This window comes from Bombina bombina, chromosome 9 (genome assembly GCF_027579735.1).
Source record: "Bombina bombina isolate aBomBom1 chromosome 9, aBomBom1.pri, whole genome shotgun sequence".
Lineage (NCBI taxonomy): Eukaryota > Metazoa > Chordata > Amphibia > Anura > Bombinatoridae > Bombina > Bombina bombina.
In genome coordinates, this window is record NC_069507.1 from 72,300,673 (window position 1) to 72,315,508 (window position 14,836).

Sequence of the window (14,836 nt, forward strand, 5' to 3'; positions counted from 1 at the left end):
TAGGAGACGGGAAAAAGGATACCCCTGGCTTCTCCCACTCCTGAGTAATAATATCCATAATCCGGTCTGGAACCGGAAAATCCTCCTTAGAAGAAGAAATCTCAAAGTAATTATTAAGGTTTACTAGATTTCTTAGGATGGGCAATGACAGGAGTGTCTGAGTCATACAAAGTAGCCAAAACCTCCTTTAACAAAACACAAAGGTGTTCAAGCTTAAATATAAAAGAACTTCCTTCTATTTCAGATGAAGTCCACGGAGTCCTATATTACTGTTGGGAATATCCCTCCTGTTCAGCAGGAGGAGGCAAAGAGCATCTACAGCAAAGCTGTTAAGTATCCCTCCCCTTCCCACAATCCCCAGTCATTCAACCGGAAGAAAATGGAGAAAAGGAGAAACACAAGGTGCAGAGGTGCCTGAGGTTAAGTAAAAAAAACATGAATACAGGGTGGGTCTGTGGACTCACCATATCCGGAAAGAAATTTATCAGGTAAGCATAACTTTTGTTTTCTTCCTAAAATATGGTGAGTCCACGGAGTCTTCAATTACTGTTGGGAACCAAATACCCAAGCTAAAGGACATGGAGGACTAGGGAGGGCCAAGACAGGTATACCTAAATGGAAGGCATCACTGCTTGTAGAAAAAGTATGCAGAGGACCAAGTAGCAGCCTTGCACATCTGCTCAACATAAGCTTCATTCTTGAAAGCCCAATAAGAAGAAACAGCCCTAGTAGAATGAGCTGTGATTGTCTCAGGAGGCTGCTGTCCAGCGGTTTCATATGTAAAACGAATAATACTCCTTAACCAGAGAGAAAGAGAAGTAGCAGTAGCTTTCTGACCCTTATGTTTTCCAGAAAAACAAACTAACAATGCAGAAGACTGACGAAAATCCTTGGTTGCCTGCAAATAACATTTGAGAGCACGCACAACATCCAGGTTGTGTAACAGCCGTTCCTTATGAGGAGGATTGGGGCACAGAGAAGGAACAGAAATCTCTTGATTAATATTTGTGTCCGACACAACCTTCGGGAAAAAAAAAACTTTGTGCGAAGAACTGCTTTATCTGCAAGAAATATAAGATAAGGCGAGTCGCACTGCAAAGCTGAAAGTTCAGAAACTCTTTGAGAAACAAAACTTTCCAAGATAACAACTTAATATCTATGGAATGCGTAGGCTAAAACGGAGCCTGTTGCAAAACTTTAAGAACAAGATTAAGACTCCACGGTGGAGCAATAGATTTAAACACAGGCCTAATTCTAACCAAGGCCTGACAAAAGGATTGCACATCTGGCACATCCGCCAGACGCTTGTGCAGAAAAACAGATAGAGCAGAATTCTGTCCCTTTAAGCTACTGACAGATAAACCTTTCTCCAGACCCTCCTGGAGAAAAGATAAAATTCTTGGAATCCTGAACCTACTCCAAGAGTAGCCCTTGGATTCACACCAATAAAGATATTTGCACCATATCTTATGGTAAATCCTTCTAGTGACAGGCTTACGAGACTGAATCATGGTCTCAATGACTGAAAATTCACGCTTAGATAAAATCAAGTGTTCAATCTCCAGGCACTCAGCTTCAGAGAAACGAGATTTGGATGAAGAAAAGGACCCTGAAGTAGAAGGTCCTTCCTCACTGACGCCCTCTCCTGCTTGATACGAGCAATGACTCACAGAAGGAGAGCAAACTGAGAAAATAGGTATGCCAACCTGAAGCTCCAAGGAACTGCCAAAGCATCTATCTGGAAGGCCTGAGGATCCCTTGATCTCGAACCGTACTTTGGAAGCTTGGCGTTCTGACGAGACACCATCAGATCCAAATCCAAATTTGATGGTTAGCTTGTGAAACACCTCCGGATGGAGTTCTCACTCCCCGGGATGAAAAGTCTGTCTGCTCAGGAAATCCGCTTCCCAGTTGTTCACTCCTAGAATGTGGATGGCAGATAGACAGCAATTGTGGGATTCCGCCCATTGAATAATCCGAGCCACTTCCTTCATGACTAAGGAACTCTGTGTTCCTCCCTGGTGGTTGATGTAAGCCACTGAGGTTATGTTGTCTGACTAAAACCTGATAAATTGGGCTAAGGCCAGTTGAGGCCAAGCCATCAAGGCATTGAAAATTGCTCTCAACTCCAAAATGTTGATTGGAAAAGCAGATTCCTCCTTAGACCAAAGTCCTTGCGCTTTCAATGAGTCCCAGACTGCTCCCCAGCCCACTAGGCTGGCGTCCATGGTCACAATCACCCATGAGGGTCTCTCAAAGCATGTTCCCTGAGAAAGCCACCACGGAAGAGAGTCTCTTGTCTTCTGATCTAGAATTATCTTCTGAGACAGATCTGCATAATCCCTGTTCCATTGACTGAGCATGCAGAGCTGCAGAGCCCTCAGATGGAATGGGGCAAAAGGAACTATGTCCATGGAAGCTACCATCAGACCAATTACCTCCATACATTGGGTCACTGATGGTTGTACAGAAGACTGTAGAGATAGGCAAGAGGAAACAATCTTTGCTTTTCTTACTTCCGTCACAAATATCTTGATTGAAATGGAATCTATAATTGTTCCTAGAAAGACCACCCTTGTGGCCGGAACAAGGGAACTCTTTTCCAAATTCACCTTCCATTCGTGAACATGAAGAAAAGACAACAAGATCTCTGTGTGAGATTTTGCAAGTTGAAAAGATGGTACCTGTACCAGAATGTCGTTCAGATAAGGCGTCACAGCAATTCCCTGAGACCAAATCACTGCCAAAAGAGAGAGAGTCTGCCCCCTCTAACTTCACCTCCTCCTTGCACTGAAGGCAAAGAGAATGACTGGGGATTGTTGGAAGGGGAGGGATACTTAACATCTTTGCTGTATGTGCTTTTTGCCTCCTCCTGCTGGCCAGGAGTGATATTCCCAATTGTATTATGGACTCTGTGGACTCACCATATCTTAGGAAAGAAAAAGGTAAACAATGATTATCTTAGCGATATGCGCTCCTAAACCTCAGGAACCCCACACCTCAGTCTTAGCTGAGGCGCCTACCTGTCACCAACTCCAGAGAGGTCCTCTCTGTCGCCACTGGCACAACTATGAAACCAAAGCCGAAGGAAGCGTATCACTCCCCTCACGTGATCGGCTTAAAGAGAGGCGTAAATCCAGAGACAAAACTACTTCTTCCTGGTTCTGCTTTACAACGTAATGCAATGCCCTCTTAGCAAAAGCGCTAACCAGTTAAGAAATACACATTGTAAGCAGACATTTTATAACAGTCTAAAAGTCACAGGACCGCAATCCTCCACCTAATAAGACTAATTTTCCTCACAATAAAGCATAATTGTTTCCTATTCCTAGAAACTTAAAGAGCCTCACATATTTTAACCCTTTCATTCCTGAAAGGATATACTGTTTCAGTCACAATGCCCTGCTCCATGCCACACTTATCCTTACTTAAGAATTTTCTTGTCCCTTATAAATTATATGCAGAGAATACTGTAAGTGCATAATCTCCCCACCTGGAAGACAAAAGACTTACCTGCCAATCCACTGTCCGGCATGTAGACAGCTCACTAGGTATGCAAGGACACAGTTCCTAACAGAGACCTGTAGGAAAGAAAGAACAGAGTCACCTACTCTGATTTTCTATACTAGGGCAGCACAATGTTAGGGAAACCCAGTAAGGCCCACCTTACAAGTCCCTAACTGCTTGAAAGCCACCACTACCCTTACTTAAGAGATTAACGTGGAATACGGCTAAACCCAAAAATTTGCTTGTAGAAATCATTTTGTCAGACACCAAAATCTTCACCTCCTCCATGTACGTAGGCAAAGAGAATGACTAGGGTCTGTGGGAAGGGGAGTGATACTTACAGGGACAGTCAACACCAGAATTTGTGTTGTTTTAAAAGATAGATAATCCCTTAATTACCAATTCCCAAGTTCAGTTCTTTTGACAGACTTGCATTTCAGCCAATCAAAGCTGTCTCCATGGTAAATTCAAGTGTATGAGCTCAATGTTATCTATATAAAACACGTGAGCTAATGCCCTCTAGTGGTTAAAAACTATCAAAATGCATTTAGATTAGAGGCCGCCTTCAAGGTCTAAGAAATTAGCATATAAACCTCCAAGGTTTAGCTTTCAACTAAGAATACCAAGAGAACAAAGCAAAATTGGTGATAAAAGTAAATTGGAAAATTGTTTTAAATTACATGCTCTATCTGAATCATGAAAGTTTTTTTTTTACCTGACTGTCCCTTTAATAGCTTAGCTGTGGTACTCTTTGCCTCCTCCTGCTGGCCTGGAGTGATATTCTCCAACAGTAATTGATGATGCCGTGGACTCACCATATCTTAGGAAAGAAATATGTATTTATAAATAAATAGAACAGGTTAGCACACATGGGAATATAAGATCGGGTTTGCACAAGAGTAGGGTGTTAGTTTTTTATCCACTTTTACTCCATTGACTCTATATGGGGGGAATCTTATTACATGCTCTGACTCCTGAAAGATTAAATTTGATTTTACTGTCCCTTTAAATGTTAAAATATTTGAAGAAATCTGCAGTATGTTTTTAACATGATATTGTTTACAGAGGGTTAATTCGAATTAACATCTGATTAAACTTTGAATATATGTTGATAAAGGTTTTCATTACATATGATATTGGTTTTCTATCTGTTCTACACCATTGCATTTACACAAAAAGAATTGTGCAGATTTTAGACTCAGGAATTTTTTCTCTAAATAGTTTTCTGAAGTAGAAGAGAACACATTGCAAACCGAGGGTCAGATTCCACTGTAATGTAATGCAAAGCTAATTCCCAAACGTGCAACTCTAAGGGAGCACTAAGGATTAAATTCCTTAAAGGGATACTAAACCCACATTTTTTTCTTTCATCATTCAGATAGAGCATGCAATTTTAAGCAACTTTCTAATTTACTCCTATTATCAAATTTTCTTCATTTACTTTCTATCTTTATTTGAAAAAGCAGGAATCAAAGCTTAGGAGCTGGCCCATTTTTGGTTCAGCACCTGGGTTGAGCTTGCTGATTGGTGGCTACATTTCAACACCAATCAGCAAGCATTACCCAGGTGCTGAAAAAAAGCAGGCAAAAGTCTTTAAGATTGAGATACATACATATATATATATCTACATATGTATTCATATGTGTGTATATATATATATTTACAGACATATATACACATATAAACACATAAATAGATATGTACACATATACAATCATATATATAAGAGCATTAAAGATGAAAACATGTAAAAGCATATTTATGCAATATCCATATTTAATAAAGTGTTATATTATGTATTTACCGTATATATTTTACATTCCAATGTTCTGCACATAGCAGAATATGTTCTATTTGTAAATACATATTGCTATATATATCTATACCTATATATAATTGTGTGTATATATATATACAGATGGCCCTCGTTTTACAACGGTTCAATTTACACCGTTTCAGAATAACAACCTTTTTTCCAGTCATGTGACTGCTATTGAAAAGCATTGAGAAGCAGTGCATTTATTAAAATAGCCAGTAGGTGGAGCTGTCCGCTTGTGTTGCAGCAAACCCAAGCAAGCTGAAATTAATCAGTTTAACCAGACCTGAGCTATCGAGCAGATTTCAAAGGAACAATATCTTCCTGTCTATAAACCAGTCCATATTAGAATGCATAGAAAGAACTGTTTGCAGAAAAATGCAAGTGAAGTCTGTGTTGTGTGATTATTTTATTAGGTTTATAATGCTGTTTAGCAAATGTTTTTGTTCATTTAACTTAGATTAATTATATATTCTGTGATTATTTTATTAGGTTTATAATGCTGTTTAACATTTAAAGTTTTCATTTCAAAGCTTTAAAAATAATATTTTAGGTGCTACTTATGACAATTTTGAGAGGGGCTTGGAACCTATCTCCCTCACTTCCCATTGACTTACATTATAAATTGGGTTTTAATTTACAACGGTTTCAATTTACAACCATTCCTTCTGGAACCTAACCCCGGCGTAAACTGAGGGCTACCTGTATATATATATATACTGTATATATATATATATTTATACTTTATATACATATGTGTGTATTTATCAATAAATAGAACATTTTCTTCTATATGAAGAACATAGGAATGTGAAATATTCATGGTTAGTGCACCTGAGAATATGCAATCGTGTTTGTGTGAGAGTAGGATGTTAGTCTCCCCCCCCCCCCCCAACACTTTTCTTGTCCATTAACTTCTATGCGGGAATAGGTTATCGCATGTGCAATATTGTAAGTTTGGCTTTTTAAGTGCGTCTGGCTACTTTCAACTCATAATACGAGAGCAACCAACGTGCTAAAAGCTTACTTCTAGAGCAGTTAATGCTCGAGTGGGAGCGTTAAATTGTGCTCTACTTGTAATTTAATCCTTAGATAGCTATCATACTGCAATTTTTTTGTTAAAAAGGGTGTCATGTAATTTGTATATGTATTTGGAGAATAGTGCATCTCCATGTTAGACAATTTATCTCTCCATGCAAATTATCTCCAGTTTGGTGACAGCATGTATAGTTTTTCTAGGGTCACCACAAATGATCGTACTCTCATTTTCGAGTAAAGGATCTTCTACCCTCTACATTGTGTGGGGTGAAGAAACATTTCTGGCACCACAAACAGCAATATTTCATTATTGTTCTTGATGTCACTAGAGGTTGACAACAGACATTTCAGGTTAAATGGACATTAAACACTTTGAGTTGGTAATATAAAATGATAAATCATAAATATAAAAAAACTCTGCAATATATTATTATTAGCGGTTATTTGTAGAGCGTCAACAGATACTTTCATTATTTATGTTGTCCTCATTTTCTGTAATTCCATCCTGAAATTATGAGCTTTTCACTTCCTGTTAGAAATGGAAGTGCACAACACTGCTATATTCCAAATAGTCATTGGCTGCACTTATTTATAACTGTCCCTAATTGGCCACAGCAGAGAAGGTAACCTAAGTTACAACATGGCAGCTCCCATTGTTTTATAGACACTAAAACTTTACACTTATTTTGTCAATAATATATAATAAACAGCTAATGAAACTTTTTTAAAAAAAAAAAATCTACGTTATTCACAGACTAATCTTGCTTTATTCTATCTAGCATTTTTTTTAGTGTTTAATGTCCCTTTAATGGATTTTCTAATAGGTAAGATATAACTTGTCCGACTATTATTTAAGTGTTTGCTGGGTACTCTAAAGACCAGATGGGTCCTGAGGAAGGAACTAGAAGTTAACACTATATGGATTACAATTTATAGTGAGTAGTGAATGGCTGATTGTATATCTAAAAAACAAACCTTAATAAACTCTATAAGATACTGCAGGTCTAATGGGAGATAAAAGAAAGGCCAATTTGACAGGGTTTCTTGGAAATAATTTTTTTCACTATGTTCACGGGATTAACCTTTGATTGTTTTATCTTAAGGAAGAAATTGATTTTGCCTCTTGTTAATTATTTGATAATATTATCAGTTATTGATGAAAGCTAAAAAATGTGAAAGCAAAAATAAACCTAAGTGATAATATATATGACTTGACCTGGAAGTAACAGGCACAAAAACTTTATTTAAAAAAACATTGAATGGTTACATAGCAACAGCAAAAAAATGATTTTGATCACAGACAAGTAAAATAAAGTTTCTAAAAGGCAAGATTTACATAATTTAGCATCAGTAAGAGCAGCTCCTGTTTCAATTACTTGCAACAGGACTAGTAAATACTGGTAACCCTGTCACAGCAGTTGTGACTTGCACACAATTAAAATCCTGGCATATTACTGGTATAGCAACATCACAATTGATAGCAAGAGTTTTTAATTAATGTGGTTTAAATTAATGAGACAACATCTGAATCCTGTGACTATTAATAGTCTTTGCAACATTGTATAACAAAGCTACAAACAATGTTGCAAAACACTGCTACCATACGCCTAGATTACGCTAAACAGGGTGCGAAAATAACGCCAAACAAATTGCGTTATTTCACTCACCATAGCGCTGCCATTACGAGTTACTGAAAAGCCTCCTTGTGCTGTGCATATGGTGCGTTAAGCTCCAAACCGCACAAAAGCCAAAAGCTGATTTGACCTTTCCCCCATAGATATCAATGCGGAGAAAGTGTTAGAAATTCTAACACCTGAAGTGCAGAATGGAGATCACTATAACGCAACCCCATTGATGTCTATGGGGGAATGAAAGTTATATTTAGACATAAACCCCTAGTCTAAACACCCCTAGTCTGCAGCCCCCGACATCTCCGACACTAATAAAAGTTATTAACCCCAAATCCGCCACTTCCCGACATCGCTGACAATACATAAAGTGATTAACCCCTAATCCACCGCTCCCCGCTACTAAATAAAAGTTATTAACCCCATCACCGCCACAAAATTAAATTATTAACCACTAAACCTCCGACCTCCTACAACGCCACAACTAAATAAACCTATTAACCACTAAACCTCCGGCATCCCACAACACAAAACACTATATTAAACTATTAACCTCTAAACCTAACACCCCCCCAACTTTAAATTAAAATTACAATATAACTATATTTAAATAAATAAAAAACTTACTTGTGAAATAAAAATAAACCTAACATTAAACTATACATTAACCTAACCTTACTATTCTAATAAAATTAAAAAAAATACCAATTAAAAATCCTAAATTACAAAAAAAAAAAAATCTTACGAAAAAAATAAAAAAAATGTATTACCAAACCCCCCTCCCAGTAAAATGATAAAAATAAAAAACACTGGCCTAGATTACGAGTTTAGCCTTAAAAAGCAGCGTTGGCCAGTCCTAATGCTGCTTTTTAAAGCCCGCTGGTATTACGAGCCTTGCAGGTACAGGTGTACCGCTCACTTTTTTGGCCAGACTCGGAAAAAAACCTAACACTAACCCCCTGAAGATCACCTTACCGGGAGACGTCTTCACTCAACTGGGACGAAGTCCTCAACGAAGCCGGGAGAAGTCTTCATCCAAGCCGGGTGAAGTGGTCCTCTAGACGCGCAGAAGTCTTCATCCAGACGGCATCTTCTATCTTCATCCATCCGGCATGGGTCCATCTTCAAGACATCCGACGCAGAGCATCCTCTTCTTCCGATGGCTAAACACAGAATGAAGGTTCCTTTAAATTACGTCATCCAAGATGGCGTCCCTTCAATTCCGATTGGCTGATAGAATTCTATCAGCCAATGGGAATTAAGGTAGAAAAAATCAGCCAATAGGATTGAGCTGGCATTCTATTGGATGTTCCAATCAGCCAATAGAATGCCAGTTCAATCCTATTGGCTGATTGCATCAGCCAATAGGATTTTTTTCTACCTTAAATCCGATTGGCTGATAGAATTTAAAGCATTAAAGGCCGCAGACACCGCCGTCTGAACTGCGCAATAACGTCTGGTGAAAAAAGGCCCCCTCCAGATGGAGGATCAGCAATGCTATGGGAAAACTGCATGTGTATTGCGATAACAATGTAGGGTACGCACCTCACTGGACGACAACTTCTCAGAGGTGAACGGCTCCGTGGTATCAAACATGTTTGATATTATCACATTATAAAGGCATATGGAACATAATTGAGAGGGGGAACTAGGGCCTCCTCACTATATAAACAGGAATTACTCTTTAGGAATAGAGGGAGAGCCCTCTAAAGTAACAGAATCCTCCATCGCTAGTGCAATAACCGGAGAACTAGAGAAATAAAACATCTTATTTTATTAAAAAAACGGCACCCTTATACCCCAATTGCTGGGGCACTCACCACCTCCTATGACCCAGACAGTACAGAGATTTATGACTCCTCTCTGATAGACACCCGCTCAGGAAGAGGGAATGAATCACATAGTGCACAATGCAGGACTGTCCCTGCTATGAGAGAAAGCGCGCCAATCTTGTAAGCTGCATGGCTCTCAAAGTGAAAGTGAAACCTGTATATTCCATAACAGCCTATGAGCCCATAACATCTCACACATAATGCAGCATAAAATAAACATATAATATCCCCCTAAGGAGATATTAACCCTTGATTCTATACAGATAAAAGGAGTCACACTGTGACCCTGTCTTCTTGCGTTATCATACATGTATAAAATATGAAACAATCTAACCAGAATCCACACCGTAAAACAGGAACACGGCCCTTCAAGTGTGACAGATAATAGCATCGCTTTTGACATGGACTTGAGTGAAGAAAGAAGCAGCGAAACTCGTCAACGCTGATTGCCTATGGAGCTGTTAATATGAGTCGGGATGGTTTCGCAGAAAGACTCTCCCTGCATCTCCGGACTCTAACTTTCATCCATGCTCTCACTGAGAGGCTGACAGGACTACTTAAAACTCCATTCCCATCTCGAAGAGTACTACCCTCCATAAGAGACTACTCCAAAATCTTCTAACACTTCTCTGCCAACCTCCTGAGACGAAAGGCAAAGAATGACTGGGGTTATGAGGAAGTAGGGGCGGTATTTAAGCCTTTGGCTGGGTGTCTTTGCCTCCTCCTGGTGGCCAGGTTCAGTATTTCCCAAAAGTAAGGAATGCAGCTGTGTACTCTTCCCATATTAAGATGGAAAATCTTATTTTTGAAAGCCCATGAAGCAGAAACAGATCTGGTTGAGTGGGCTGTAATATGTTTTGGAGGAGGCTTATCCATGAAGCTTAACTATGAAGCTAAAGTGACAGCTGAAACTTTCTGGCCATTACAAGGCCCTGAAAAATAAATGAAAAACTAGGGGACTGTCTGAAATCCTTTGTAGCCTGCAGATTCAATTTTAAGGTTCCTACTACATCCAAATTATGAAGGAGTCTTTACTTTGAATTTTCAGTATTAGAACAAAGTGAAGGGACTATAATCTCCTGATTGATAGAATCAGAAGAGACTACTTTAGGTAAAAAAAATTAATCAAATTTAGTTCTTAAAACGAAAGAGCAGATAATGTGGAAACTCTGCTAGCAGATGAAATGGCTAAGAAAAGCAAAACACTTTCCAAGAAAGGTATTTCTAGAAAAAGATCAAACAACAAGAGAGGTGCCACATGTGTGTATCAATAAAGATAAGATTCCAATAAACTGCACAGAATCAAGGGTACTCACATTTTGTATAAACACCCTATTGTGCTATTATTAAGCGCAGGCTGGCTCTTTGGCAGCAAACCAGCTAGCTGTACTCCGGTGCTCAGGAACACAGGATGTAAGTCGTTATCGTCACTCAACTCCACCAGGTAGCTAAAGCTCATCAAAAGTCAAGGTTCAAAAAGTGGTTAAAACTTAAATCCATTTATTAAAATGTCTCATGAACAACTAATAAAACCACATACAATGAACCATATACAACGAGCTGCGGTTAAAATAAATCTTGCAACGCGTTTCTCAGCGCTAACGCTGTTTCATCAGGCATGTCATACAGTCATTAAAATAACCTTTAAATAGGAGTACGCTACCAATCAGTGTGAGTTTTTCCCCTTTGGGTAGTATATTCTAAACCAATAATATATTTTTGTCCTGGTAGGCGTGGAAAATTTGCCTGTGTGAGATCCTGATATAAACAGTGTAAATTGAGCTAGGGCATTACGGTATATCATCCTGCAATATACACATAATATATGTATAATCTCAATGGATACAATAAACAATACTGATTCATTCTTAAAAGAGTTATATTAAAAAGCAAAAACTAATGATACATACCGGTGATAAGGTCACTTACTTGCAGGGAGAGAGCTTTATTTATTTATTTTTACTTAATATCCAGTATCAGAGCGAATTAAATGCCGGAAACTGTGGATAACTTTATTATTTATTTGCACAACAAATCATTCATTTTGCAAATGTCTAGTATGTGTGACTTTTGATCTCATGAGGATTTAATTATACCCATGTATAGTACCAAAAAGTATATTTGTGGATTATAAATAAAAAATGATGACAGAGGCTACAAACTCTGTCCACAACGTATGATCTTTAATACCTTGACACAGAGAAAGTCAAATCAATGCAAATGTCCTAATAAATACATTATGTGCATCATTAATTCAGTACAAACAACTGCATTATTTAAGTTCTAAGGGGAAAAAAAACTGTATCAAAAACCCTGTGTCTATAAATGTTTCATTATTTTAATATTTGAATATAGATCTACTTTTTAAAGCACAACAGGTGTTCACAAATATCATAGGCACAATAACTTATATAACAAAAACTTTCTTAATCAGATGCTACATAAATCGTTACTCGTTTACAATATATATTTTCTATCTCAATTTAACTTGTGTTTTTTTTATTCTAATTTAAACCAACTTGTAAGGTTAATTCTAGTCTTTTTGGGTAAATATATGAGATCTTAAAGTGCCATAAAACATTTTGAAATATGTGCATATTATAAAAGGGTCAACTAAAGTAGAACAGAGTGTAAAACAAAAAGTGCAAAAAAAAAGTGCAAAAAAAAGCTTATGAGTATTTTAATAAAATTTCCAAAAATCTGCAAAATTACTTACACGTTAGTGTTGTCAAGTGTAGCCAGCTCCACCCCCCTTATCAGTGTCCTAGTCCAAACATTGTGCTATATAACAAAGAGTGCATGTGAGGATAATTACTTATGCAAGCAAGGGGGGTTGAGGATGGAAAGTAGGTACTGCTATTGTTTTCATGCATCAAAACTTGATATTTAATTACATTTTTAATTTGTATATCTTACACACAGATTTTTTTTTTTCTTTTTAAAGCAACTGTTGAAAAATATTTTTGTGGCAAAAAAAAAGAAAACCACTCTTGCTGCACCATAAATTAGATTTCTGCAATTCATATCTCATCTGTGATGATGTTTGTATATAAAATTCTCAAAAGGCAGATACTGGGTCTACTTAGTAAGTTCCGTACTGCAATACGTTTCTGCTGGGCTTGGCCAATAGAAATACGAAACATTAAGAGGTAGATTGTAAAAACTGTAAAAAAAAATAATTATAAATGGAGACTATTTTATGGTTTGGCTTTTTGTTCATATCTGCAAAAAGATTTTTATAATTTGAATCTTACCACTTATTTAAAAGCTCGAGAATAATTGATTTTTTTCACCAACTAATGTTTTAACTCATTACAGCAGTCCCTTCCTAAACCTCTGAGGATATTAGCAAAGCTCAAATGGAAATGATGGCAAGGGTAATTTATTTAAGGCTAATCTGTATGTGTTCAACTTTGTTAATTCATTTACAGTTCGTGATACTTGAAGTTGTGCATTAAAGTGATAACACTTTGTATCCATCATAAGTTTTGAATCTGTCACTCTGTAGCCATCATTGTTTATAAATTCGGTTCTAATGTACAAGAAATATTATTGCTGTATACTGTGCAGTATCCTCCATAGAAAAGTCAGCGCCAGCCAGGTGGCATTATGAAGACGCTGTGTGGGGGCAGTGTAATACTGTGCAATATTATAACATTTCTGTTATTTATAAATCTTACTTAAAGTGATGGTAAACTCTCCCCTTTTTTAAATCAGATCCGGAAAGTTGGCGATATTTTAGATAGAGTTTATTTCATCAGTTGTAATGACGATGCACTATGTTACTTTTTAATATAGATAAAAAATTCAAAGTCCCTGCACTCCGCCACCCACTTAAAAAGTAAAATTTTCTGTGAGCTAACAGTTTGAATTGTTGTCCAATCAGCGATCTAGCTATATCAAAAGCGCAATATGGGGAGAGTTCTGATTGGACAACACTTCAAACAGTTAGTTCACAGAAAAAATTACTTTTAAAGTGGGCACTGGATCGTGGGGTATTCAAATTTCATAACTATATTAAAAAGTAAGTTATAGCGCATCTTACAATTGATTAATTAAAGTCAGTCTAAAATATCACCAATATTCCGGATCTGTTTTTATAAAGGGGAGAGTTTACCATCACTTTAAAGCTATCCAAAGCAAAAACTAATTGTATAATTTAACATAATATGTGTTAGTGATAATTTGTGTAACAAACATTGAATACAATTTAATATTAGCTAATTTTAGCTTAATACTGGCTTAATACTGGCTTAATTTTTATCCGGGTGCTGTGGCTATTAAATAGTTCCGGGGGAGAACACTGCTGTGTTTTTTAAGGCAATTACAACTCATCCGGACTGGTTTTGATTAGTTCACATTCTTCCTTGATGTTACAACTCTCAAGAAGGTGACTGTACTGCTTCTTCAGGTCCTCGTATGTGCAGACTGGCTCAGATGAATGAGGAAATGGAAGAAGATTTTCATTCAGCATCAGCTGTACTTGGTACTCTTCCTCTGGGGTCTTTGCCAAATCACAGTGATAAAGCACAAACACCAGGTTTGAAGCGTACGGCACAATCCGTCCACTGCGGTAGCTTCTTTCACTTTGCGTAGCAAAATTGTCAGCTGTCAGGGGCTTCTCATCCTTAAACAGACCCATCAGAGATAGCAAAGGCAATAACGTTTCTGCATGCCCAAACTGCATGACCACTGGAGTGGAGATCTGCAGGGACCTGAACAAATAGAAATGGAGAAATAAATGCATCATTTATATTGCAGTATTTGGAAACTGGTAATAAATATGCAATAAATATTGAAAAGGACATACAAGTCATTAAACACATACACAGTATAGATCAGCAATGAAAAGGTGCATTCAGATAGAGCATGCAATGTCAATCAACTTTCAAATTTACTTCTATTATCAAATTTGCTTCCTTCTCTTGGTATCCTTTGTTAAAAAGCATGCCTAGGTAGGCTCAGGTTCAGCGGTGCATTACTGGGAGCTAGCTGCTGATTGGTGGTTGCACATA

The 14,836-nt window shown here is 37.5% G+C and overlaps 1 protein-coding gene across 2 annotated transcripts in view; it reads right to left on the bottom strand.

The window, feature by feature from the left end:
* Nucleotides 1-11,828: 11,828 nt before the first annotated feature.
* MINPP1 (multiple inositol-polyphosphate phosphatase 1) overlaps nucleotides 11,829-14,836 on the bottom strand; it is a 114,219-nt gene continuing 111,211 nt past the window's right edge. For both annotated transcript variants that reach the window (XM_053692220.1, XM_053692219.1), the window contains exon 6: nucleotides 11,829-14,536. In XM_053692220.1, the coding sequence (XP_053548195.1) occupies nucleotides 14,146-14,536 (391 nt within the window). In that variant the 3' untranslated portion in view covers nucleotides 11,829-14,145. The remainder of the gene's footprint in view (nucleotides 14,537-14,836) is intronic.